Source organism: Microcaecilia unicolor, chromosome 2 (assembly GCF_901765095.1).
Source record: "Microcaecilia unicolor chromosome 2, aMicUni1.1, whole genome shotgun sequence".
Lineage (NCBI taxonomy): Eukaryota > Metazoa > Chordata > Amphibia > Gymnophiona > Siphonopidae > Microcaecilia > Microcaecilia unicolor.
Window position 1 is genome coordinate 80,264,817 of NC_044032.1, and position 24,935 is coordinate 80,289,751.

General features: G+C 43.8%; 1 protein-coding gene across 1 annotated transcript in view; it reads right to left on the minus strand.

Moving 5' to 3' along the window:
* Positions 1–24,935, minus strand: part of LOC115462959 (5'-AMP-activated protein kinase catalytic subunit alpha-1-like) — a 60,159-nt gene that overhangs the window by 21,971 nt on the left and 13,253 nt on the right. The window contains 1 exon segment of the mRNA XM_030193080.1: positions 17,164–17,257. Coding sequence (XP_030048940.1) covers positions 17,164–17,257 — 94 coding nt within the window.

Below are 24,935 nucleotides of genomic sequence, written 5' to 3' on the forward strand. Positions count from 1 at the left end.
GCATGAGCTACATGAGAAGCAGGAAGTAAAAGGGGCACCTGCGTATCAGTTCATTTAACATGACAGATGTCAGGTAGATTCGACCTGTCTCATGCTGGAAAGGTTCGGTGAATAACAGGCAAGCCCTTGATCAGATGTCAACAATTACCAAGATCATTACTGATCCTCTGAGGCTTCAGGATTAGATAAACATGATTTGGATATAGGCCTGAAACCCTTCAAAGATACCATAAAGGAACAGAGTTCAAGGTCTATCCTGTATGAGTATCCTGGAGCAGAAGTTAAAAGGAGTGATATCAGAGGTGTTGCTGCTGGTAGACTCCTTGCAGCTGAAGTGCAAAGAAGTGCACTAAATGAGGTTGCTTACATGCTAGCAACCTTGTGTGAACTACCGGTGAAAGAAGTATTGCACTCCAGTGCAACACTGATTTGCTGGAGAGATTTGCTGGCAAGTTGAAGGAAAATAAGTGCCAGAGACAGAGGTGCAGAGGGGATGCAGCAGTGGAATGAATCAGTACTCTGGAAAGCAACAGCATTAGCAGGAGCAGCATCCTGTCAGTTACCACTCCTCACCGTTTTTGTCCATTAGGTCCCTATGGGCATCAGAGAAGAGTCCTTGTTGACATAGGCCATAGCTACAGCAGTTAAGTAGCAGAAACCAGCATTAATCTACTGCAACTGAGACCCCCGCATGAATTTGAGTAACACTATCTTGCAGAGCCCACTGAGGTCATAACCACAGACTAATTTGCACAATACACACACAAGACCTAGCCAAAATCATCCAACATTTCCTTCCTTGCCCACCAACCAGCATATCGAGTAAATGGATCTCTTCAATGGCAGGGATATTGTCCACATCAACAATGGCTAACATGGCGAAAAAGCTGGTGTTTCTAAAGAAAAACCTTCCTCTACTTGGTTTCCCTCAATTTCCATTTGACCAGGTGGAAAATGAGTGCACAGATTCACTGAAGCAATGCAGGCCTGGTTCCCAGTACTCTGCTCTCTAGATCTACTTGTATTCTTGCCAATTGCCACTCCAATTACTGCTGATAGGTCTTTTGGTTCAAGTAGGATCTCTTATCCCCAAATAAAGAGAAAAATCTCCTTTTCTCCTGCCCTTCTGATGCTACTGCTACCACCACTACCCCCGGCTGTGTCACTGCAGAGCCTGCTCTCTTAGTTCGGTGCCCTACTGTATTGTCGCTAGTAACCAAACCAAGCTCTTAGGACTGATGAATATAAGGCAGCTGTAATTGGTTGCTCTGGTTTCTGTTGAATAAAAGCATAAAAATGTTGAATAAAAGTATAAAATAATAGAAGTGGAAAGCTACAAAGATCATGCAGAACAAGCTGTTTCAACACTAAACTAAATCTCCTGAGACATGAGGCCCACATCAGCCAAAGGCAGGCTCCAGAAAGTCTGTGGGATAATGGGAACCAGATGCAGCATATGTTCTGCTGTAGGATTTATGGTATGTTACAGCCTGCCTGCATACAGCCTGCAAGCACGTGATATCAGGAGAAGATTATAAGGAGAGGGAACAAAGAAATAAGTAAGCATTTTGAATTTGTCTTTGTCTGTATATAGATTTCTCTCTCTGCATATAGCATTCTGATTTCTTTGCTTTACATTGCTTTGTTTTGATCATTCATTCTGGCTTGTATATTGCTTATCAAAAAATGCTTCCTGCAATAGCCCATTGAGCTATGCAGAAAATTGTAAATACACTGTTTATATTAAATATCGTCTAGCCTTCTCTACAAAAGTGGCGGCAACCTTTTCTTCAAAGTGGCGAGCCAGCCAGGAGTAGGCCGCAAACGGAAAAGAGAAGGCGAGACGAAGAACAAATTAAGTGTGTGTTGTTAATGAAGTTTTTTACAGGATTTTGAGAGAGCAAGCGTTGTTTACGCCTGATTACTGTGTACCACTGAAGTGGACGTGATCAACCTACTGACGTGAACATACAGGCTACGACTCCTGAGCTTGCTAAAGAGAAATAAGAAGACGCGTGAGTAAGCTTACATTGTGGACTTATGTATATTTGTTTAGCTTTGTAGTTTTCTTTTTTGTATATTTTCTTTGTTTAAGTGCATTAGTATATTTTTGTAGATTGTGGCTTTATAGGAGAAATTGTAATAGTCAGAATACAATGAAAGGGAAAGGGGCAGATAAGAAAGAAAAGCCTCCTGTATATGCTATGTATTTAGATTTAGATAGTTCAAAAAAATGCTCCCCTTTGCAGCATGTCATAGAATTATTCCCATTAGGAAAAAAACAGATTGAAAAAATACATGAGAAATGGGTCAAATATGGAGGAAAAGATTCTGTTTTGAGCTGGTCTCAGGATGGATCGTTTGATCGTCCAAAATTATTATCTCTCCTGGAATACTTACAACAAAATAAAAAGAAGAAGAAAAGCTTAGAATGCAGATGTAGAAAAAAAAAGCAGCCTTGGGTTCAGCCTGAAGGTTGAGGAATGTCATCTGTTTTTGATTTCTCGGGTGTCTGGCTTTACAGGTTAAAAAGGTCAGGAAGAACTGAAATTTTTTCTTTGTTCCTTTTAAAAGATTGTTTTAGATTAGATTTAAATAAGTTCTTTGTCTTATAGGGAATTCTGATCTCTGTTTATTTTAAAATATGTGTTATTCTGTTTCTAGTTCTCTATGTGGAATGTCTTTGCAATTTAACTTTGTTTGACTCTTTTTTAAGTGAGATTCCTGCAGTGTTAAGAGATCATCTGGTTTGAATTAGTCACTAGCTAGTTCTGTGTGTAGGTTTAATAGAAGAGGTGATTTAAAATCTTTAATAACATCTGAACAATATGATTTGTCAGCAATTTGGTCACTATGCTTCAGAATGTTATCAGAATGCAGGAATGCCCCAAGTACAAATGCAGACGCAGCAAGGATTAATGCCACAAGTAGTAGGGATGCCTGTGAGTGCCCCGCAGACTGCAATACAGCAGCCAGCGACGCAATCACAGGGACCAGGGGCTGCAGTACAGAGACAGGGTACTGTAAATGCTTTTCCAACTTGGCAGAATATTCCAGACCAATGCTATTGACTGGAAGCAAACCCGTGTCAGGAAGAGGGAATGATTTTCAGATTAGACACAAGGGAACCCTTTATTACATTGACAATTGGCAAATATGGAACTCCTGTGAGATTTTTGATAGATACAGGGGCGAGTACCTCTGTATTGTGTGCAAAACCACAGGGAGTTAAGCTTTCAAATCAGTATAGAACAACAGTGGGATTTACGGGGATAGAACAAAGAAAAAGGCTAACAGAACCCACTCTGGTGCGCTTGGAATGCCAACCGCACGGTTCAAGGGAGGCTGTGGTACCCTTTTTAGTGGCACCTGATTGCCCAGTAAATTTGTGTGGTAGAGACTTATTGTCTCAATTAGGATTGTGTTTAGATTTTGGAAATAAAGAAATACCAAGTTTGCTCACCATGGTTCAACAGTTGAATAATGAAAATAAAGTAAGGGTTATGGAAGAATTACCACAACATATTTGGAGTACAAGTGATTCACCATATGGACTAGCCATAAATGCAAAACCCCATAAGATAGAATTAATAGAAGGGGCAAAGGGGCCGAAGCAAGACCCTTACCCCATACGACCTAAATTAGTATCCAAAACCTGGGAACACATTGATAAATTATTGAAATGTGGTATTATTGAACCTTCAGTATCCCCGTACAATACCCCATTGTTTCCTGTCCCAAAAGGGGAAAACAATGTAAGGATAGTACATGATTTAAGAGAGCTAAATGAGGTTACAAAAAATCAATTTCCGATTTGTGCAAATCCTGCTACACTTTTGCACACTCAGAATATATATGCATATAACACTGTTATTGACTTGTCTAATGCATTCTTTTCAATACCTCTTCATCCAGAGTCTAGGGATTTGACGTCATTTATAGTACAGAATGAGGCATACAGGTGGACTAGGATGCCTCAAGGCTTTACTGATAGTCCATCGGTATTCTCAAAACAACTAATGATGGATTTAAAGGATTTCAGGAGTCAATTGCCTGACACGGTGTCATTGTTTGTCTATGTAGATGATATTCTACTGTCTGCTGAGACTGAAGCAGAATGCCTAGATTGGACTACAAAATTATTTTTGTTATTAGGAGAGTTAGGATATAAATGTAACAGGGAAAAATGTGTTATAGCTCAGTCTACTGTCACCTTTTTAGGACAAAATGTTTCAGCAGAACATAAGGTAATTATACCGGAAGTTATATCTATTTTAAATGAGACTCCGGTACCGCAAACAGTTACCCAGTTACGTGCTGTTTTGGGAATGTTAAATTACTGCAGACAATGGATACCAAATTATACACAAAAAGTAATGAGACTGTATAAACATTTGAAACTGCCCGCAGCTACACCAAAGAATACACTAATTGTATTGGAAGAACAGGATAAAATAGTGCTGGCTAAGATTGTGAGGGATTTGTTATCCCCAGGACCATTAGCAGTAATAGATATCCAATCACCTGTGCATTTGTGGGTAAAAGACATGGGAAATAGTTGGGCAGCTATGATTAATCAAAACAATGAAGTAAATGCACCAGTAGCTTTTTTGTCAGGCTCTTTTAATCATGTGGAAAAGGGAATGAAAGAAATACCAAAGTTATTGACAGCTATAGTGGCTGCAGTAGGTAAATGGAGAGCACAAATGCCTTTTGTTCCTATTGTAATACATACCAACCACACGATTAAAACGCTGTTGAGCCCTAGCCAAACAGCATTGACAGCCACTAGATTTGGAAAATATCAAGCAGTACTTTTAGGACAAGATATAAGAATAATACCATTAACTAAAGAACAGAGAAATAAGATAGATCTGCTTTTTCCTGTTGATCAAGAGATTGAGATTGATACTATAGAAATCCCTACATTTCACTGTCTTACTTTTGAACCCTTATCTGATGGATTAATATGGTTTACAGATGGAGCTTGTGAAAGGACTGTTGCAGGCTTTGCCTGCGTGCAGGTAGATGAGAATCTAAGAAAGATAATGCAAGTACAATATAAAACCCCTCCTAACCAGACTGCACAGCATGCTGAACTTTTAGCCGTTATTACGGCCTTACAACACACTGATATGACTCAAAATGTCACTATATATACTGATAGTGGTTACGTTGCAAGTTCACTACAGTATCATATATTAAAATGGCAGCGTAGGGGGATGATAACCAGTGCAGGTAAAAATTTACAACATTACACATATTGGAAATTGCTGTTTGAAATTTTGGCAAGAAGGGAACGTGAAGGTAGAAAAACTGCAGTTGTGTGGACCCCGGCCCACACTGAAAGGCCAACCTTTGAGGCACTAGGTAATGCAATGGCTGATGCAGCAGCAACGGAGGTGGTTAAGCAAAATGAAAAGATTTTGTATAATACTAGACAGACACAGGAAGGGCCACTTACGAATGTAGATAAGATTGAAATGTGGCAGCCAGAGGGACAGGAAAGTGAAAAATGGTTGAAGAGAGGATGTATGAAATTGGGAAGTGAATGGTTTAATGCAGAAGAAGGATTACCTTGTATGCCAATGAGCCAGGTGATTAAGGTATTGGCTGAGTGGCATGCAACCATGCATTGGAATAAGGAAACAATGAGGCAACAGTTTGAGCAAAGATTTTGGACTTTAAAAATTGATAACTTGATTCAACAGGTTGTGCAGAATTGCATGGTATGTAATATTAACATACCTAAACGAGGTCCTAAAATATCGCCTGGGACACTTCCAATACCAGAAGGCCCAGCAAAAGAATGGTATATCGATTTCACTGATATGATTGTTCCAGTGCAGGGAAAAAGGTATTTGTTAGTTTGGGTGGATGCTTTCTCAAGGTGGGTAGAAGCATTTCCATGTAAAAGGGAGACAGCACATGAGGTGGTACAATGTCTGATAACTCATATTATGCCAAGCCATGGGTGTCCGTCTAGAATAATTTCTGATAACGGGACGCATTTTAATAACAGTGTTTTGAAAGAAATGGCAACGATTATGGGTTTAACACACAGAAAAGTATCAGTGTATCGCCCCACCTCCAATGGTTTGGTGGAACGCTACAATGGTATTTTAAAAACTAAATTGAGAGTATTACTGAAGGCTTTAAACAAGGAAACAGCAGGTAAACCATATACCTGGCTTGATTTGTTACCATTAGCTTTGATGGTTATAAGGGCCCAACCTAATGGGCGTACTAAATTGACCCCATTCCAAATTCAGACAGGACGTCATTTTTTTCCGATGCAGACAGCAAGTACTGATAGCACAGCTCAGTACTGGCAAAAGCTACAACCTATGTTGAACCTGACAAGTGATATGATCCGAACAAATGTAGTATCACAGGCAGGAACTACTAATGATGTTTGTGCTTTTAAAGTAGGTGACCTAGTGCTACGAAAGAACTTTACACATAAAACATGGAAGGATCCTGTGTATGTAGGGCCTTTTGCTATCACGGCCCTTACTCAGACCGCTGCCTGTCTGGAAGGTCATACTTCTTGGATACATTTAGCAGATATTCGACGAATTAATAACATTGAAATGGACAAAGAATAACAAACATCATGTCCCTAAACATGATGGTATTGGACTGTTGTTGTTTGTTAATGGACAATGAACACATATGATAATAGACTTGTTACAGTGGCCAAGATGTTGAATTTGACTGATTGTATCATATGTGCCCACTGACTGACATCATCCTTGTCCTTGCCAACTATGATATATGGGACTACAATGATAAAATCATGTCTGTTATCCCAATAATACCTGTGTAAGAGATGATGAAAACCTTCATTGGACAAATGAGACTATTTATAAGCAAGCCTTGCTTATGGACAAGTACCCACAGACATCATGTTGGTGTCTGATTAATAGTATGACAACTGAACACATTCTCCCGATAAAGTGCACTTACACGCAGAATGTTGTAACAACTGATTCAATGAATGTTATGCTTTTAATTTGTGTAATTTTTAATGCCACATCAGCTAATGAAAAGTAAGAATGAATGACAGTGCACTTCCCTTTAATGAAGCTCACTGTCCTATAAATTATATACCTCAAGAGATATAAATTTTGTACCCTAGTACAATTGAATCTGTTTAATGCAACATGTATTAGCATGTTTGCAAAGATGTGCCAGGATGCTTTTAAAATGATAATGGTAACTGAAATCAGGAATGAATAGAACGTTAATATGTCAGCAAAAATATTGAAAGATGTATAAAGATGATGAGAAGGCAGAGCTTGCAGGCACAGCATATCATAAATAACAAGGGGGAGGAGATTTAGAAGGGAGGTAAGGAAACAGACTGGAGCTGAAACAGATGTGTTGAGGCCTGGAATATCAGTCCTCAAAGGGAGGATGTTGAATAAAAGCATAAAAATGTTGAATAAAAGTATAAAATAATAGAAGTGGAAAGCTACAAAGATCATGCAGAACAAGCTGTTTCAACACTAAACTAAATCTCCTGAGACATGAGGCCCACATCAGCCAAAGGCAGGCTCCAGAAAGTCTGTGGGATAATGGGAACCAGATGCAGCATATGTTCTGCTGTAGGATTTATGGTATGTTACAGCCTGCCTGCATACAGCCTGCAAGCACGTGATATCAGGAGAAGATTATAAGGAGAGGGAACAAAGAAATAAGTAAGCATTTTGAATTTGTCTTGTCTGTATATAGATTTCTCTCTCTGCATATAGCATTCTGATTTCTTTGCTTTACATTGCTTTGTTTTGATCATTCATTCTGGCTTGTATATTGCTTATCAAAAAATGCTTCCTGCAATAGCCCATTGAGCTATGCAGAAAATTGTAAATACACTGTTTATATTAAATATCGTCTAGCCTTCTCTACAAAAGTGGCGGCAACCTGTTCTTCATTTCTGATTGTCCTTCTCAGTATTTGTATCCACACTGTGTAGAGTTGGATGGTTTAGTATTGTTGCTAGTGCCACTAATTGCTGCTGCCCAATCACTCATTTCCACTGGGGTGTTCCGTCTCCAAAAATACATACATAAATTGAAGTTCTTTTTCAATTTTGCATTTTTACTGGGGAAGGGATTGATATCTAGGTTATACAAAGCTCTGTTGTATAGCAGACCTATTACACAAAAGTAGTGGCAGCTGATTTACACAAAACTTACTAAAGTTACAATTGCTTCAAATTATATAGAGCACTGTTTTAAGATGCTCTTTCAGTGGTACTATACTCCAAGCACAATTGAAAAAGATTTTTTTATTTTGGCTCTGGCCTCTGCTGGAGAGATTGTGGATCTGAGGGGACTTTCGAGCATATCTGGTGGACTTGCCCCAAAGTCCAGTAATATTGGAAGATGGTAGCGCAGTTTTGACAACTTTTATTGGAGGTCACATGTCCGCCTTCCATACTTGTTTTTCTGCTTAATGGTTCTTCTCCCTCAGAAGATGTGGGAATTACCCGATTGATACATATGGTGGTCACTGCTGCAAGGTTGTGTTTGGCATCCGCTTGGAAAAACCCTGATGTGCCCAGCAGAGACCAGTTGATGGCGAAATTGGACTATCTTTATTTAATGTCAAAGTTAACTGCCATTAAACATGATCGTATGGGTTCCTTTTATGTAGTGTGGACCCCATATAGGCGAATGTTAGATCTTTGTTAATACTAAGGTGTGTGATTGATGGGAAGTGTGGCTGCTCACTTGATTATTTTTTGTTTTGTATTTTTTTTTTTTTGGGGGGGGGGGGGCAGTTGGAATTAAGAGTTGTGTGGTCTGGAGTAAAAGTTGGCATTCTGCCTGTGTATACGCTGTTATTAATAAAATTTATTGAAAATCAAAAAAAAGTTTTTTTTGCATTTTTACAAGTTTATTATAGAGTGTTGCTGGGATGATTAGGATTGATCTGTTTTATTATTGAATTCTTGGGTTAGGGCTTGAAATTTAAAGGGGCAGAAAGTTGAAGGCTAACCAAGGACAACTGATAAATCTTGCAACAGGCTTACATAATTTTTTTTTTTTGTTACATTTGTACCTCACGCTTTTCCACTCATGGCAGGCTCAATGCGGCTTACATGGGGCAATGGAGGGTTAAGTGACTTGCCCAGAGACAATGACTAATAGCAAAAAAAAAAAAGTTTCTTTAAGAATAGTGTGTGCCCAAAATGCAATGATACTCAGCTTTAGAGGACCTGTTTCTAATATCCCAGGATGCAGAAGGAATTTTTCACTTACCAATGCAAGCTATTAAATGTGCGACTGATAATTTGTCTATTAATGCAATCTTGCTCAATTTTGAACTCATAAGCCACTGGTTTGTTGAGAATGACTTAAGAATACAATTTTTGTAAGACAAATGTTGATTGGTTCTGCAAGGAGAGAATATACTCCTTCAGACAAAAAAAAAAAAATTGAGGAGGAACGGGTATATCCATATGCAACAAGTGAAATACTTAGGAGTAATCTCAGACTATGTTTAAAATTATTTTTAACAAGTTGTGTTTAACACAGTTGCATGTTTATTTAGATCAAGCTTTCTGTATGGTTCTACAAGCTTTCTAATACAGATTATTGTAGTGTCTTATATGCAGGTCTTCCTGGGGCGATCCGGAGGTCACTAAGGGCTACTTTTACAAAGTGGCATACTGATTAGTATGAGCGGAATATGAAGAAACCCACGGGAATTGAATGGGCTTCTTCGCATTCAGCATAAGCTAATCGGTAGCACCGCTTTGTAAAAGGAATCCTAAATCATCACAGAATGCAGCCACCAATTTAACAGGCAGCACAAGACAGAGTGACCATAGTATTCCAGAGCTGAAAGAGCTACATTGGCTATCAAATATTATACACCCAAGTACCTCAGGAGAGACATTGGACTACTGATATCATACTTACAATGTTGACTTGCCATCTGAACCCTAGTGGCCTAATCTTTGGGGATAACCTGCCCCCCCCCCCCCCCATACACAACCTTAATCCTCATGTTCTTGCAATGTTGTTACCAATATTGATGTTTCTTGTCCCTTCCCCAGTGCCTTAGGGTCTTCCTGCCATAATTTATCAATTTCACATTACAATTCTATTGACCCAGAAGCTATATTTTAGACAAGTAGTTTCTTTGTGATATGGGAGCAGAACAGATGAACTGTTACAGAATACTCTATTCTTTAGTTTCAAAGCAAGGGCCCTAAGTTTTTTCATGTGATCTTTCTAGCAGTACAGAGTGACTATTGCAATCCAATTCTCTCAGGTAAACCCGTCTATTGAGACACTAATGCTCTTCCATGCACTCCCCAACAAAACCATGATCCTGACCGAACCCTATTGGTGTTTTTGTCCCTCATTTAGCAGTATCTGGGGGTCTTCATGTCTATGCTAATGCTGCTTCCAGTGTCTTGGATTCTTCACTCCACTGTTCACACCCTTTGCCCCTCCTTTGGTCCTGTTGGGTATCTACACCACTTTATGTCTTGGAATGCTGGTGCTTCTGTGGTTGATGGCATCTAACAAATCTCATTAAAAATAATGTAAAATCACTGTGAGCACAAAATTGCTTCCCTCCCCCCCAACTGACTTTAATGGAACTGAATGAAACAGAGGAAACAAAGATTTTCAAGATTTCAAAACAAATTCAAGGATGATTGAACCAAACATGAACTGAGAATATTTCCTGTCAACAAACCAAAAATAAGAAGCACTGCTCATAGCAAAAAAAGTATCCCAAAATCAAGATGCCAAGAATGTTGTGCATGTGGAGTGGAGTGTGTGTTTGAAGAAGAAGGGAGGGGCAGTTTGAACGGAGCAGGTCCCAAACACTTCCATTTATTTTGGAAATAATTAAAAAAATGAAACCAAATATATCATTAAATGTCACTGAGATTGTGAAGGATGGATAGTTCTGTTTAAACGCAGGGTGCCATTGTCTATAGGCAACAGACATTTCCATGCTTGCCCACAATACACACCGCAACTATTATCAAACTGCACAGTTCAATCATTAGGTGTCACTGTACACAGCAATCATTAAGAAAGCTAAATGGTTTAGTCACTAGGTTTCAGAGTAGAATTTACAACATAGAGAATAACACACACATCTGGAATGTTTTTACGTTTGGGGAGCGTGCCAGGTGCCCTTGACCTGGATTGGCCACTGTCGGTGACAGGATGCTGGGCTAGATGGACCTTTGGTCTTTCCCAGTATGGCACTACTTATGTACTTATGTACTAAGAACCAGGCAAACAGTAAGAGTTGAAAACATGCCTCTTGGAAGGTGAAATTAGATCTTACCTGCTAATTTTCTTTCCTCTAGACCCTCCAGACCGGTCAAGACGCTTGGGTTATGCACGCCTACCAGCAGAGGGAGACTGAGAACACAAAAACTGAACCAAGTATAAGCCAGCAGCCAACCCCCAAGCAGCCAGTAAATCCTTAACAAAGCAAAACGCAACCAATGAAAAAACCTAAACTATAACCCCGAAAGGTCAAAGAACCCTGTACTCAGAAACAATTCTTGGTAACGTGCTTCCAATAACCGAACGCCACAGCGTTGTGGTCCTTCTCTGAAACCCAGAGGAAAACAATGGAACTTCAGAAACCCAAAGCTCCCAATTTAGAGTCCTATCAGCAATAGCAACATAGAAATGTCCATATCAATCATCTCTCAAGCACACTAGGACAAAGCACCAGAACCAGAAATATACACAGCGGGAGGGTTCTAGACCGGTCTGGAGGGTCTAGAGGAAAGAAAATTAGCAGGTAAGATCTAATTTCACCTTCCTCAGCGACCCTCCAGACCGGTCAAGACGCTTGGGCAGTACCAAAGCAGTAAACATCTAAGGGCGGGAACTTTGCACCCCAGAAGTCAACACTGCCTCCCCAAAACTGGCATCCTGCCTGGCCTGCACATCAATTCTATAATGCTTCACAAATGAATGCAGCGAGGACCAGACCGCCGCCCTGCAAATATCCTGCGGCGGCACTAAACCACTCTCTGCCCAGGAAGAAGCTACTCCCCTGGTCGAGTGTGCCTTTAGTACCTCTGGCACCCTACGTCCCTTGAGCAAATACGCAGAAGAAACTGCTTCTTTCAACCATCTGGAAATTGTTACCTTAGAAGCCGCAGCTCCCTTCTTAGGTCCTCCATACAACACAAACAATCTATCCGAAGACCGAAACTCTCGCGTCCTGACTAAATAAGACCGCAAAACTCGACGAACATCCAGCTTAGCCAAACGGCGCTGAGAAGAATCTCCGAGCCTATCTCCCAGAACCGGTAAAGATATGTCCTGATTCACATGAAAGGAAGAGACCACCTTAGGCAAAAAAGACGGGACCGGCCTCAACGACACCTTCTCCTTAGAAAAGGTCAAAAAGGGCGCCCGACAAGACAAAGCCTGCAACTCCGAAACTCGCCGAGCCGACGTAATAGCCACCAAGAACACTGTCTTCAAAGTCAAATCCTTCCAAGTACTTGTAACCAAAGGCTCAAAGGGCGGTCCCACCAAAACCTCCAAGACCAAGTTCAAATCCCACGGCGGAACTACCGGACGAAGAGGAGGACGGATCAACTTCACTGCTCGCAAAAACCGAACCACATCGGGAGCAGATGCCAGGGAAACCCCCCGGATCCTACCCCGGAAACAAGCCAAGGCCGCAATCTGTACCTTCAAAGAAGAAAGAGCTAGACCTCTGTCCACCCCATCCTGCAAAAACTCTAACACCTGCGGAAGAGACGAGTTCCAAGGCGAATAAGAACGATCCCTACACCAGTTCTCAAAAATCCGCCACACCCGCACATAAGCAAAGGACGTGGACTGTTTACGAGACTGCAACATAGTCTCAATTACTCTAGCTGAAAACCCTTTCTTCTTCAACCTGTCCCTTTCAAGAGCCAGGCCGTAAGCGAGAATGGAACCGGGTCGGGCATTACGATAGGGCCCTGCAACAACACCACCGACCCGTCCAACCTCAGGGGACCCTTGATCGCCAACCGCACTAGATCGCCGAACCACGGACGACGTGGCCAATACGGAGCCACGAGTATCACCGTGCCGACGTATCGCTCTATTCTTTGAACTACGCGCCCCACTAGAGGCCAAGGAGGGAACACGTACAACAGTTGACGCGGTGGCCACGGAAGCACCAGAGCATCGATCCCCTCGGACCGAGGGTCCCGCCTCCGACTGAAGAACCTGGGCACTTGAGCATTGCTGGCTGTTGCCATAAGATCTACCACCGGCAGTCCCCACTCCATCACCAGCCGATGAAACAGCGGACGATACAGCGACCACTCTCCTGGATCCAGAGTGTGCCTGCTCAGAAAGTCCGCCTGGAGATTGTCCACTCCGGCCACATGACCTGCGGAGAGACTCTGCAGATGAAGCTCCGCCCACTGCATCAACTCTGCCGTCTCCTCGGCTACATCGCGACTCTTTGTGCCCCCCTGATGGTTTACGTAAGCTACCGCCGTGGCGTTGTCGGACAGAACTCGAACTGCCTTCCCGGCGAGAAGATGCTGCAGGGCCTGCAACGCCAACCGGACCGCCCGAGTCTCGAGCCGATTGATTGACCAAAGGGCCTCGTCCGGTGACCAGAGACCCTGTGCCACCTGACCCAGACAATGTGCTCCCCAGCCTGCCAGACTGGCATCTGTGGTCACCACAATCCAATCCGGAGAATCCAAGGGCATCCCTCTCTCCAGATTCGGAGTATGAAGCCACCACCGCAGACTGGATCGCACCGCCTCCGGCAAGAATAGTCTGACCTCCAAACTCTGAGACTGCGACGACCAACGATCCAACAGCGCTGACTGCAACTGCCTCATGTGAGCTCTGGCCCACGGCACCACCTCTATCGATGCCGCCATCAGCCCCAAAATCTGAAGATACCCGTGAGCTGACGGAGACCGCTTGGCAGAAAACTGACGGATCAGCCCCTGAATCTTGGCAATCCGAACGGGCGGCAGAAACACCAGGCCCCGCACCGTATCGAAACGAACCCCCAGATATTCTAGGGATTGGGACGGAACCAGATGACTCTTGACACTGTTCACCACCCAGCCGAGCGACTCCAAAACAGATACTACCTTCGCTGTTGCTTCCACACTCTCCTGATAGGATTTGGCTCGAATCAGCCAATCGTCGAGATATGGGTGAACCAATACTCCTTGCTGCCTCAAAGCCGCCGCCACTACCACCATAACCTTGGAAAAAGTACGCGGCGCCGTAGCCAGACCGAACGGCAGAGCACAAAACTGAAAGTGATGTCCTAGAACCGCAAAGCGAAGAAACCGGTGATGCGCCTTCCGAATGGGAATATGCAGATAAGCTTCCGTCAGATCCAGAGAAGTGAGAAATTCTCCCGACTGAACCGCTACTATGACCGACCGCAACGTTTCCATGCGAAACGAGGGAACCTTCAACGCCCCGTTGACTCGTTTTAGATCTAAAATAGGCCGGAAGGAATCCTCCTTTTTGGGAACCACAAAATAAATCGAATAACAACCGGTCCCTCTCTCTGAAACCGGCACCGGAACTACAGCCCCTAAATCTATCAACCGCTGGAGAGTCTGCCGAATTGCCCTGGCCTTGAGCCGAGAGCGGCATGGGGAGGCCACAAAGAAATCTGGCAGAAACTCTTCGAACTCCAAGGCGTACCCGTCTCGCACCACTTCGAGGACCCACTGGTCTGTCGTGATATGGGCCCACCTCTGATAAAACTGACTCAACCGAGCACCTACTCGCACCAGAGGCTGGACCCGCAAACCTTCATTGAGAAGCCCGACCGGAGGACAGAGCTCCCCCCGAGACCTCACGTCCTCCTCGACGACCCCCACGAAAGGGCTGAGTACGCTGAAAATATCTGCCTCTAAACGGCGCACTAAACCTACCTGGCCTATAGCGCCGGGCATCCTTCAAACGAGCACGCCCTGACATACCGCGACCCCCTCCTCTAGGTCGCAATTCCGGCAACCGCGGAATCTTAGCCTCCCCAAGACCACGCACCAATTTATCCAACTCTTCTCCAAAAAGCATGGACCCTTTAAAGGGAAGCGAACACAACTTGGATTTAGAAGCCGCATCCGCAGTCCATCCACGAAGCCACAGGGCCCGACGAGCTCCAACCACCAAAGCCATATTCTTCGCCGAAGCCCTCAACAAATCATAACTAGCATCTGCCAGAAAGGAAGATCCCATCTCCAACTTGGCTAACTCCTGCACCACGGCAGCCCTGTCCAGCGCGGGACCATCCAGAAGCTTTTCAGCCCAACGGAAACACGCCCGAGCCACTAGACCTCCACATAGAGCGGCTTGCAGAGACAAGGCCGAGAGATCAAAACTGCGCCGAACAAACGACTCCAACTTCCTATCCTGAGGGTCTCTGAGGGCAGTCCCCCCATCAACCGGGATGGCAGTAGCTTTGGTGACTGCCGTCACCACCGCATCCACTGTAGGAGATTTAAAAGAATCCCTATCCTCTTGGGGAATAGGATAAAGCCTCGCCATTGCTTTAACCACCCGACAGGCTGAATCTGGAGAGGACCACTCCTGTAAGATCATATCCCTCAGATCCTGATTCATAGGGAAAGAACGAGAAGCCTTACGAATACCCTTAACCAAAGGGTCTATCTGCTTAACCTCCGCTACAACCGGCTCAGGAGCCTCAAACCTAAGCGTAGACATCACTTGATCAATAAGCTCCGGAAGCTCATCCCTAGGAAAAATCCTTACCACCGAGGAATCCTCCCCTGGGAAGAACCCCTCCTCTTCAGGATCAACGTCTAAAGGGAACTCATCACCCAATCCACTACCCTCATCCTCCGAGGGAGGGAAAGACAAAAAATCAGGGTCCTCCACATAGTCTAGCCGTGGGCGCTTGCCCCCCAAAGGAGCTGCCCCCTTCTGTACCTCCGGCTGAGAAGCACCTGCCTGCCAGGCCTGAAACATCGACCAGACAAACTCCGGTGGGAAACCCATAGCCCCCGAAGGCCCTGGAGAGCACCCAACATTCTGTCCCGGGCCCTCCACCACCTGCTGGGCCGGGATCGCCATCGGAGCCGAATCCAAGATGGCGGCGGTTCCCGCCAAAATCGGGACCGCCGTCACCGCACCAGAACCTGAATCAGACCCCGGGAGGCCCTTACTGCTGCCCGAAACCCCAGCAGACAAAACCGGAGGAGAAGAGAGAGAGTGCTTAGGCTCACCGCAAAACTTGCACGGAGCTCCGGGCGTTTCAATCCCCCGACGCGCGCAGGAACGGCAACGAGCCGCTTTTCCCGCCGACATCGCTAAAATTTAAAGCGGTACACACACAAACCGCCAAAATCGCCCCAGCTCTACTCCTTTCCTCAAAACCACACTAAAACCCTTGCCAGCCCCCAAAAAGAGAAACAACAAAATGTTCTGATGCAGGACAGCACTGTCTGCTGCTTACTTTCCTTTTTCTCTTTTTTTTTTTTTTTTTTCCACACACACAGCAAACAGCCCAGTTGCTATATACTGACAAGGGCTAAGGCTCTCAAGGTTCCTGTAGCACAGGAGCCGAGGCACCAGGCTGCCTTTACACAAGGTACAGCAGGGGCAAAACCCGGACACGGGTGCAAACCCCTAGGGGAACAGGGAGCCCCACCGGACCCGCTTCCCCGAAGCACAAATTCTAAGTACAGGGTATAAAAATCAGAATCTCTAATCCTACCAGACCAGACTGACTGCTCAGGCTGCACGTTCTACCCTCTGCTGGAGACTGAGATTTACTGGCTGCTTGGGGGTTGGCTGCTGGCTTATACTTGGTTCAGTTTTTGTGTTCTCAGTCTCCCTCTGCTGGTAGGCGTGCATAACCCAAGCGTCTTGACCGGTCTGGAGGGTCGCTGAGGAATTATTCGCAATCCTTTGTGTGTCTGTGTGTACACATCTGTGACTAGAACAGCAGAAGAGAAAGGCAGTTTGAAAGGATCAACTCCCTAACCACTTTGTGTCAAAGCTTCTGTGATGCAGATGCTGAACTGCCTCTCTAATAGAAACACAGGTTGCAATAAATATCAGAATTGTTTCCTTTTTCTCTGTGGAATAAATGTTTATGAAATAAAGATAAAGGATGTTAGAAGACAAAACATTGTGTAATACTTACCCGTCCATTCTTACAAATATAATCAAACAACTCTCCACCGGAAACATATTCCATCACCATAAAGATGTCAGTTGGTGTGCTGATTACTTGGTATCTGGCAAGAAAAAACCTTCAGTAACTTCACTGTACATTCATAATTTCAAAAGAATATGTATTTTATAGGGTCACACAGAATTCCATATGTTACATATACCATCCTGCAAAATGCCATGAATGTGCATTAAATTTTGAATCACAGACCACCAGCAACAGTTTGCAATATGTTCTAAAAATGATATGTTAGAAAGTAAAAAAAATAATTTGAAAGAAAGTGATAATTCAGATACACATTTTATAATTACCAGACAGCCTAATATTTCAAAACAAACTAACATTCGACACTCAGAACACTTAAAAATATATGGCAACTCATTCAGGAAACTGCCAAGTTGATTCCATGCCTCATTAAACTTAAATATACACAATCCTCAACAATTTGAAGAAATTAAAACCTGCTAGAAACACATCCAACTGAGCCAACAGAGAAAAGGTAACACAGAAGCAACTGCAGCACGGAAAGTCCCAAAATTTGCAGTAAAGACTGAGAGAACATTACTAAAGTATGTTAAAGGAATAATGCAAACTTTTTGCCACACACATTTTTATTATCTATGTTATTTACCCTTAAAGCCCAAATTTTGTTTAAATTGACGTTACTTCCTCAGTGAAGAACATTCTTAGCTTATAATCCAGCAATCTCACTTATAGCTAATATTACTACTACTACTACTTATTTCTATAGCGCTACAAGACGTATGCAGCACTGTACATTTGAACATGAAGAGACAGTCCCTGCTCGAAAGTGCTTACAATCTGATTAGGACAGACAAACAGGACAAATAAGAGACAAGGGAATTAAACTTAAAACTGAAGAAAAAGCTACTTGATTGAATTCAATCATGTAAAAAGTAAAAATTGAGAGTTAATCTCCAAAGGGAGTGAATGCTTGCTTTCGTGTGCAGCATTTTCGAGTGGAAACTTTCCAGTTGGTGATCGCATCAGTTCGTCCAGATGAGTTACTGACAGAGAGTAGGGTTAAATGGTCAGTATTCTCAATGGAGAAGGGTAGGTAGTGGGGTTCCCCAGGGGTCTGTGCTGGGACCATTGCTTTTTAACATTTTTATAAATAATCCAGAGATGGGAGTAACTAGTGAGGTAATTACCGTATTTTTCGGACTATAAGACGCACCGGACCATAAGACGCACCTAGGTTTTAGAGGAGGGAAATAGGAAAATTTTTTTTTTTCCTTTTTCCCTCCTCTAAAACCTAGGTGCTCCGGTGCGTCTTGTCCGAATCCCTCCCTCCGAGTTCGGGATCGCCATCAGGGTTACCTCCTCCCCCCCCCCCCCCCCCCCCGGGCCCTGTCACCACTTCTCCCCTTACTCACGCGATCTTCCCTGGTGGTCTAGTGACGTCGGGGCAGGAAAGAGCCCCCTCTTTCCTGCCCAGCGCGCTGCTCTCCATCCTCCTGTATGCATTGCTGCCTGACGGTCTCGGCGAGATTCAAAATGGCCGCCAAGAATTGAAGTGTCGGCGACCATTTTGAATCTCGCCGAGACCGTCAGGCTGCATACAGGAGGATGGAGAGCAGCGCGCTGGGCATGAAAGAGGGGGCTCTTTCCTGCCCCGACGTCACTAGACCACCAGGGAAGATCGCGTGAGTAGGGAGAAGTGGTGACAGGGCCGGGGGGGGGGGGGGGGAGGAGGTAACCCTGATGGCGATCCCGAACTCGGAGGGCGGGCGGCCTGCCAGCCAGCCAAATCTACCTTCGGACTATAAGACGCACCCTCCATTTTCCTCCCAAATTTGGTGGGAAAAAAGTGCGTCTTATAGTCCGAAAAATACGGTAAATATGCTGATAAAACAAAGTTATTCAAAGTTGTTAAATTGCAAGAGGACCTTACGGAACTTGGAGACTGGGCGTCTAAATGGCAGATGACGTTTAATGTGAGCAAGTGCAAAGAGGAACCCGAATTACAGTAATGCAAAGTTCCACATTAGGAGTCACCGACCAAGAAAGGGATCTATGCGTCATCGTTGAAACCTTCTGCTCAGTGTGCGGCGGCAGCAGCTAAGAAAGCAAATAGAATGTTAGGTATTATTAGGAAAGAAATGGAAAACAAAAATGAGGATGTTATAATGCCTTTGTATCGGTCCATGGTGCGACCGCACCTCGAATATTGTGTTCAATTCTAGTTGCCGCATCTCAAAAAAGATATAGTGGAAATAGAAAAGGTACAGAGAAGGTCAACAAAAATGATAAAGGGGATGGGACAATTTTCCTATGAGGAAAGGCTGAAGTGGCTAGGGCTCTTCAGCTTGGAAAAAAGACAGCTGAGGGGAGATATGATAGAGGTCTATAAAATAATGAGTGGCGTAGAATGGGTAGACGTGAGATGGGAAGGCGGTAGAACTAGAGGAAATGAAATGAGATTGAAGGGGGGGGCAGACTCAAGAAAAATGTCAGGAAGTATTTTTTCATGGTGGATACTTGTAATGTCCTCCCGCGAGAGGTGGTGGAAATGAAAACGGTAACAGAATTCAAACATGCGTGGGATAAACATAAAGGAATCCTGTTTAGAAGGAATGGATCCTCAGAAGCTTAACCGAGATTGGGTGGCAGAACCAGTGGTGGGAGCCGGGGCTGGTGGCAGAGCCGGTGGTGGTGGTTGGGAGGTGGAGCTAGTGCTGGGCAGACTTCTACGGTCTGTGCCCTGAAAATGGCAGATACAAATCAAGGTAAGGTATACACAAAAAGTAGCACATATTGAGTTTACCGTGAGTTTACCTTGTTGGGCAGACTGGATGGACCGTGCAGATCTTTTTCTGCCGTCATCTACTGTTACTGTGTTTACTCTTTCCAAAAATACTAGGACTAGGGAGGCATGAGGGGGGCATGAGATGAAGCTACAAAGTAGTAAATTTAAAACAAATCAGAGAAGGGGTGACGGATCCCCTCTGCTCTAAATGTAAACGGATAGAGAGTACACTCTTTCATTGTCTATGGGAGTGTCCTTATATAAAAACATACTGGGAGGAGATATTTAGATACCTAGGAGGTCTCATGCAGTCCCGGATTGGTCTCACCCCAACAGGGATCTTGCTAGATAAGTATGAACTTTTTGTTCTTCAACAAAGAGGGCAGAAACAATTTATACGCAGGGCCTGTATATTGGGGAAGAAATTAATTATGAACAAATGGTTGGATGTGACCCCTCCAGATTACTGGCAATGGAGAAATCGGCTACATGATCTGTTGTGGCATGAGACGAAGGCGGTGGGACCCTCCCCTAGGGGGAGAGCTCGGTTTCTGGAAATTTGGAGGCCCTATATTCAATCTCTGTCACCAAAAGCGCGAAGTTTGGTACTAAATGGATTTTGACGGTCATTTTTTTTTTCTTTCCTCAGAAGGGAGAATGAGGGGGGTTTTTCTTTCGGGGATCATTTGGGTAAAATAGCCTTATTATGCGAGACGTCAACCCCCTTTGGAATACTTGTCCTGTCTCAAGGAGCAGATACCAGGTCTGGTGGGCATGCGGGAGGCTATCAGAAACAAAGCCTCTTGCGAAGTAACACACTTAAGCACTGGCCAGATCAAACGGAGTGTCATCCAGAGGAGGTCGAGGGAAGCTGTCTCGTGGGGTGTCTGTCTCACAGATATAGATTCAATAGAAATGGTGGATATTACGACAATTCTCGCATTCTATCGCCATTTTGGGAGGGTTGGGAAGGCAGAGGGGGGAATGGGGGGGAAGATTAGTTGAAGAAGAGTTTATAGATAAGGGGACTAACAGAGAGTAATGGGGGGTGGGGAAGGGGGGCACATGTTAATAATCTGATGATGGCATGTTGTTCACTGATTTAATTGATAGCTCTGATATACCTGCGAGTTCGTACACCTTGATTGCACTTAAATGTATTATGAACTGTCATCAATAAAAAAGCGTTGAAACAAACACAAAACAGAGGGGAACACATGGGTTAAAATGTTAAAAAGTTTGATGACGGATTGTACCATTTTGGTTTAAGGAGTACATGTGTATTTTCAGTCTATGTGTATTCAGATAATTGGATGTATTTCTTTTGTATTGTCATCAATAAAAAATGTTGAATCGTAAAACAAATCAGAGAAAATCTTTCACTACTCAATGTGTAATTAAACTCGTTGCCAGAGAATGTGGTAAAGACAGTTAGCTTAGCGGGGTTTTAAAAAGGTTTAGATGGCTTCCTAAAGGAAAAGTCCATAGACCATTATTAAAATGACTTGGGGAAAATCCACTGCTTATTTGTGGGATAAGCAGCATACAATATATTGAACTTTTTGGGAATCTTGCGAGGTATTTGTGACTTGGATTGGCCACTGTTGGAAACAGGATGCTGGGCTTGATAGACCTTTGGTCTGTCCCAGTGTGGCAATACTTATGTACTTATGATCTCATGGAAGCCTATCTGCGCATTTCCATGGTTGATAATCATAAGCGGTACCTGTGCTTTTGTGTCCTTGGGTGCCATTTCCAGTTTGGGGCCCCTGTACTTTTTCCAAAGTGGTGGCCCATCTGAGGTGCCAGGGCATCCAGGTGCATCCTGACCTGGACGATTGGCTGATTCAAGCTGACTCAGAGGCGGAGATCAGGGCAGCCACTTCTCAGGTCATTACCTTGGTGGTCTGAGTCAAAAGCAAAGTCTCAGAGATTACATCCATGGCATCCTTATTCAAGATAGATACATCCAGCCCACTCAGATAATGGTGCACTTGACGACAGGTGAACCAGTCAGTAGGACGCAGGCTCCCCTCTCCCCTTGAAGTTGTGCAAAGGATTTCATAGCCCCAGTATCCGTCACAAGATCATGAACATACATCAATCCATTTTGGGACCAGTGCTTTTAAGTACAAATTTGTTGCATCAGGATCTAAGTCGTTATTATCCCAAAGAGGAAGCAACAAGGTAGAGGGGAGTTTTAGCTGCTTGCAAAGCCACTTCTAGACCTGGCGCATGGTTTTTAAAATTGGATATGCTACAGTAGTCACAACCCATGTGGGTTGTTTGTGGAATAGGTGGTTACCGCAGTTGGTACAGCAGATGAATCGGTACAATCAATTGTTCCAATACAGTCAGCACTTCCTTTTTAAACAGGTGAAGAGGGAAACGAGGTGTTTGGGTATCCAGATTGGGGATGCTCTGTCTAAATTATGGAAAAATTAGTTATTACCTGATAATTTTCTTTTAGTCCCAACAGATCAACCCAGAGACATGTGGGTTAAGTCCATCTACCAGCAGGTAGACAGAGAAAGAATGCCAGAGCTGAGCCATAAGGCATCCTGTGCAGCAGCCTCTCCTTCAGTATTTTCAGTAACTAAGCAGTAAGGAAGGAAACCAAAGAAAACAGAAATCTCCTGCCTCGACAAGAAACTAGAAGGAATGAAACATGCAGAAGCGTAAAAATGGAAAAACAGCAGCAACAGCTGCTTTTCGATGCACTTCACTTATCGAGCATTTTAACACCTTTTTTTTTTTTAATTAAATCTGCTAACAAACAGATCCAAAAACTGTCTTGCCTCCAGAAACTATAATATAGCCAAACAGAACTGATCAGAATTCCCAAGGGCAGGCCTCTGGATTGATCCGTTAGGATTAAAGGAAAGAAAATCATCAAGTAGGAACTAATTTTTCCTTCCATTATGTTTCACAGATCGATCCAGAGACTTGTGGAATATACAAAAGCAATCCTCAAGTTAGGCAGGACAAAGCCATCCCAGCTGAAATGACTGAAGCCGCAGAGGCCGCATCCCCCCTGGCAAACACATCCAACCGGTAATGACTTAGATATGTGAGAGCAGAAAACCAAGTGGGTCAGCAAAAAAAAAAAAAAAAACAAAGGTGATCAAACCTTAGTGAACTAATTGGTGACCTCGAGATATTTTGACCAGAATCCTGCAGACATCCAAACACTACAGCACACGGAACTTCTCTGGGACTGTCTTTCTTCTATGTTTGTGCAGCGCTGCATACGCCTTGTAGCGCTATAGAAATGCTGAATAGTAGTAGGAGTTACGGACCAAGAAAGGGATCTGGGTGTCGTCGTCGATAACACACTGAAACCTTCTGCTCAGTGTGCTGCTGCGGCTAGGAAAGCGAATAGAATGTTGGGTATTATTAGGAAAGATATGGAAAACAGGTGTGAGGATGTTATAATGCCGTTGTATCGCTCCATGGTGCGACCGCACTTGAGTATTGTGTTCAATTCTGGTCGCCGCATCTCAAGAAAGATATAGTAGAATTGGAAAAGGTGCAGCGAAGGGCGACTAAAATGATAGCGGGGATGGGACGACTTCCCTATAAAGAAAGACTAAGGAGGCTAGGGCTATTCAGCTTGGAGAAGAGACGGCTGAGGGGAGACATGATAGAGGTATATAAAATTATGAGTGGAGTGGAACAGGTGGATGTGAAGCGTCTGTTCATGCTTTCCAAAAATACTAGGACTAGGGGGCATGCGATTAAACTACAGTGTAGTAAATTTAAAACAAATCGGAGAAAAGTTTTCTTCACCCAACGTGTAATTAAACTCTGGAATTCATTGCTGGAAAATGTGGTGAAGGCGGTTAGCTTAGCAGAGTTTAAAAAGGGGTTGGACGGTTTCCTAAAGGACAAGTCCATAAACCGCTACTAAACGGACTTGGAAAAATCCAAAATCCCAGGAAATAACACGTATAGAATGTTTGTACGTTTGGGAAGCTTGCCAGGGGCCCTTGGCCTGGATTGGCCGCTGTCGTGGACAAGATGCTGGGCTCGATGGACCCTTGGTCTTTTCCCAGTATGGCATTACTTATGTACTTAGTAGTAATAATAATCCTCCCTCCTAAAGGAAGGGAGAGAAAGCAGCCAATTCAGATGGAATGTAGACACATATTTTTGGGAGAAAGGATGGAACCATCCTAATGGTGACCACCACCTCAGAGAAATGCAAAATAGGGTTCCCACAAAAATGCCTGCAACTCTGAAACCCTTCTGGCCGAAAGAATTGCTACCAAAAACACTGCCTTATGAGCAAGATCCTTCAAAAGATACCGTATCCAGAGGTTCAAAGGGAGGTAACTCCCCAAAGAAACCATATCACATCCAGATACGCTGCCAAGAATGAGTTCTGCAGGTGTCCACGGAAGAATGTTAAAGCTGCTACCTGAACTTTCAAGAAGGGATTAACATTGAATTATTTGAAACCATCCTGTAAAAAGGCCAGAATATTGGAAAGAGATGCCTTGACGGCAAAGCCTCCCTGAGAGCACACCAAGATTCAAAGGAGTGCCATACCCTTGAATAAGCCACTGAGGTGGATCGCTTCCTGGCCTGGAGTGGAGTAGCAATGACATCCTCAGGATAACCTTTCTTCCTTAATATGAACCTCTCAAATGCCAAGCTGTAATACCAAAGCAGGAAGGATCTTCCATCTGCACCAGACCCTGGTGCAAAAGACCCCTCTGAGGCAGAAACCGAAGGGTTTTTTTTGTTGACCTGTAGACAAATCACTTGTGTACTAAGGTCTTCTCAGCCAATTTGGCACCACCAGAATCACTTGTCCATGATGAATGACTATTCTCTTGAGGGCCCTGCCTATCATTGGCCAAAGAGGAAAATGAGAGGAGAGAGTTTTATAATTCCCACCTTAAGTAATTCCCTTATTTGTCCTGTTTGTCGGTCAGCTCTGTCGAGCAGGGTCTGTCTCTTCCATGTT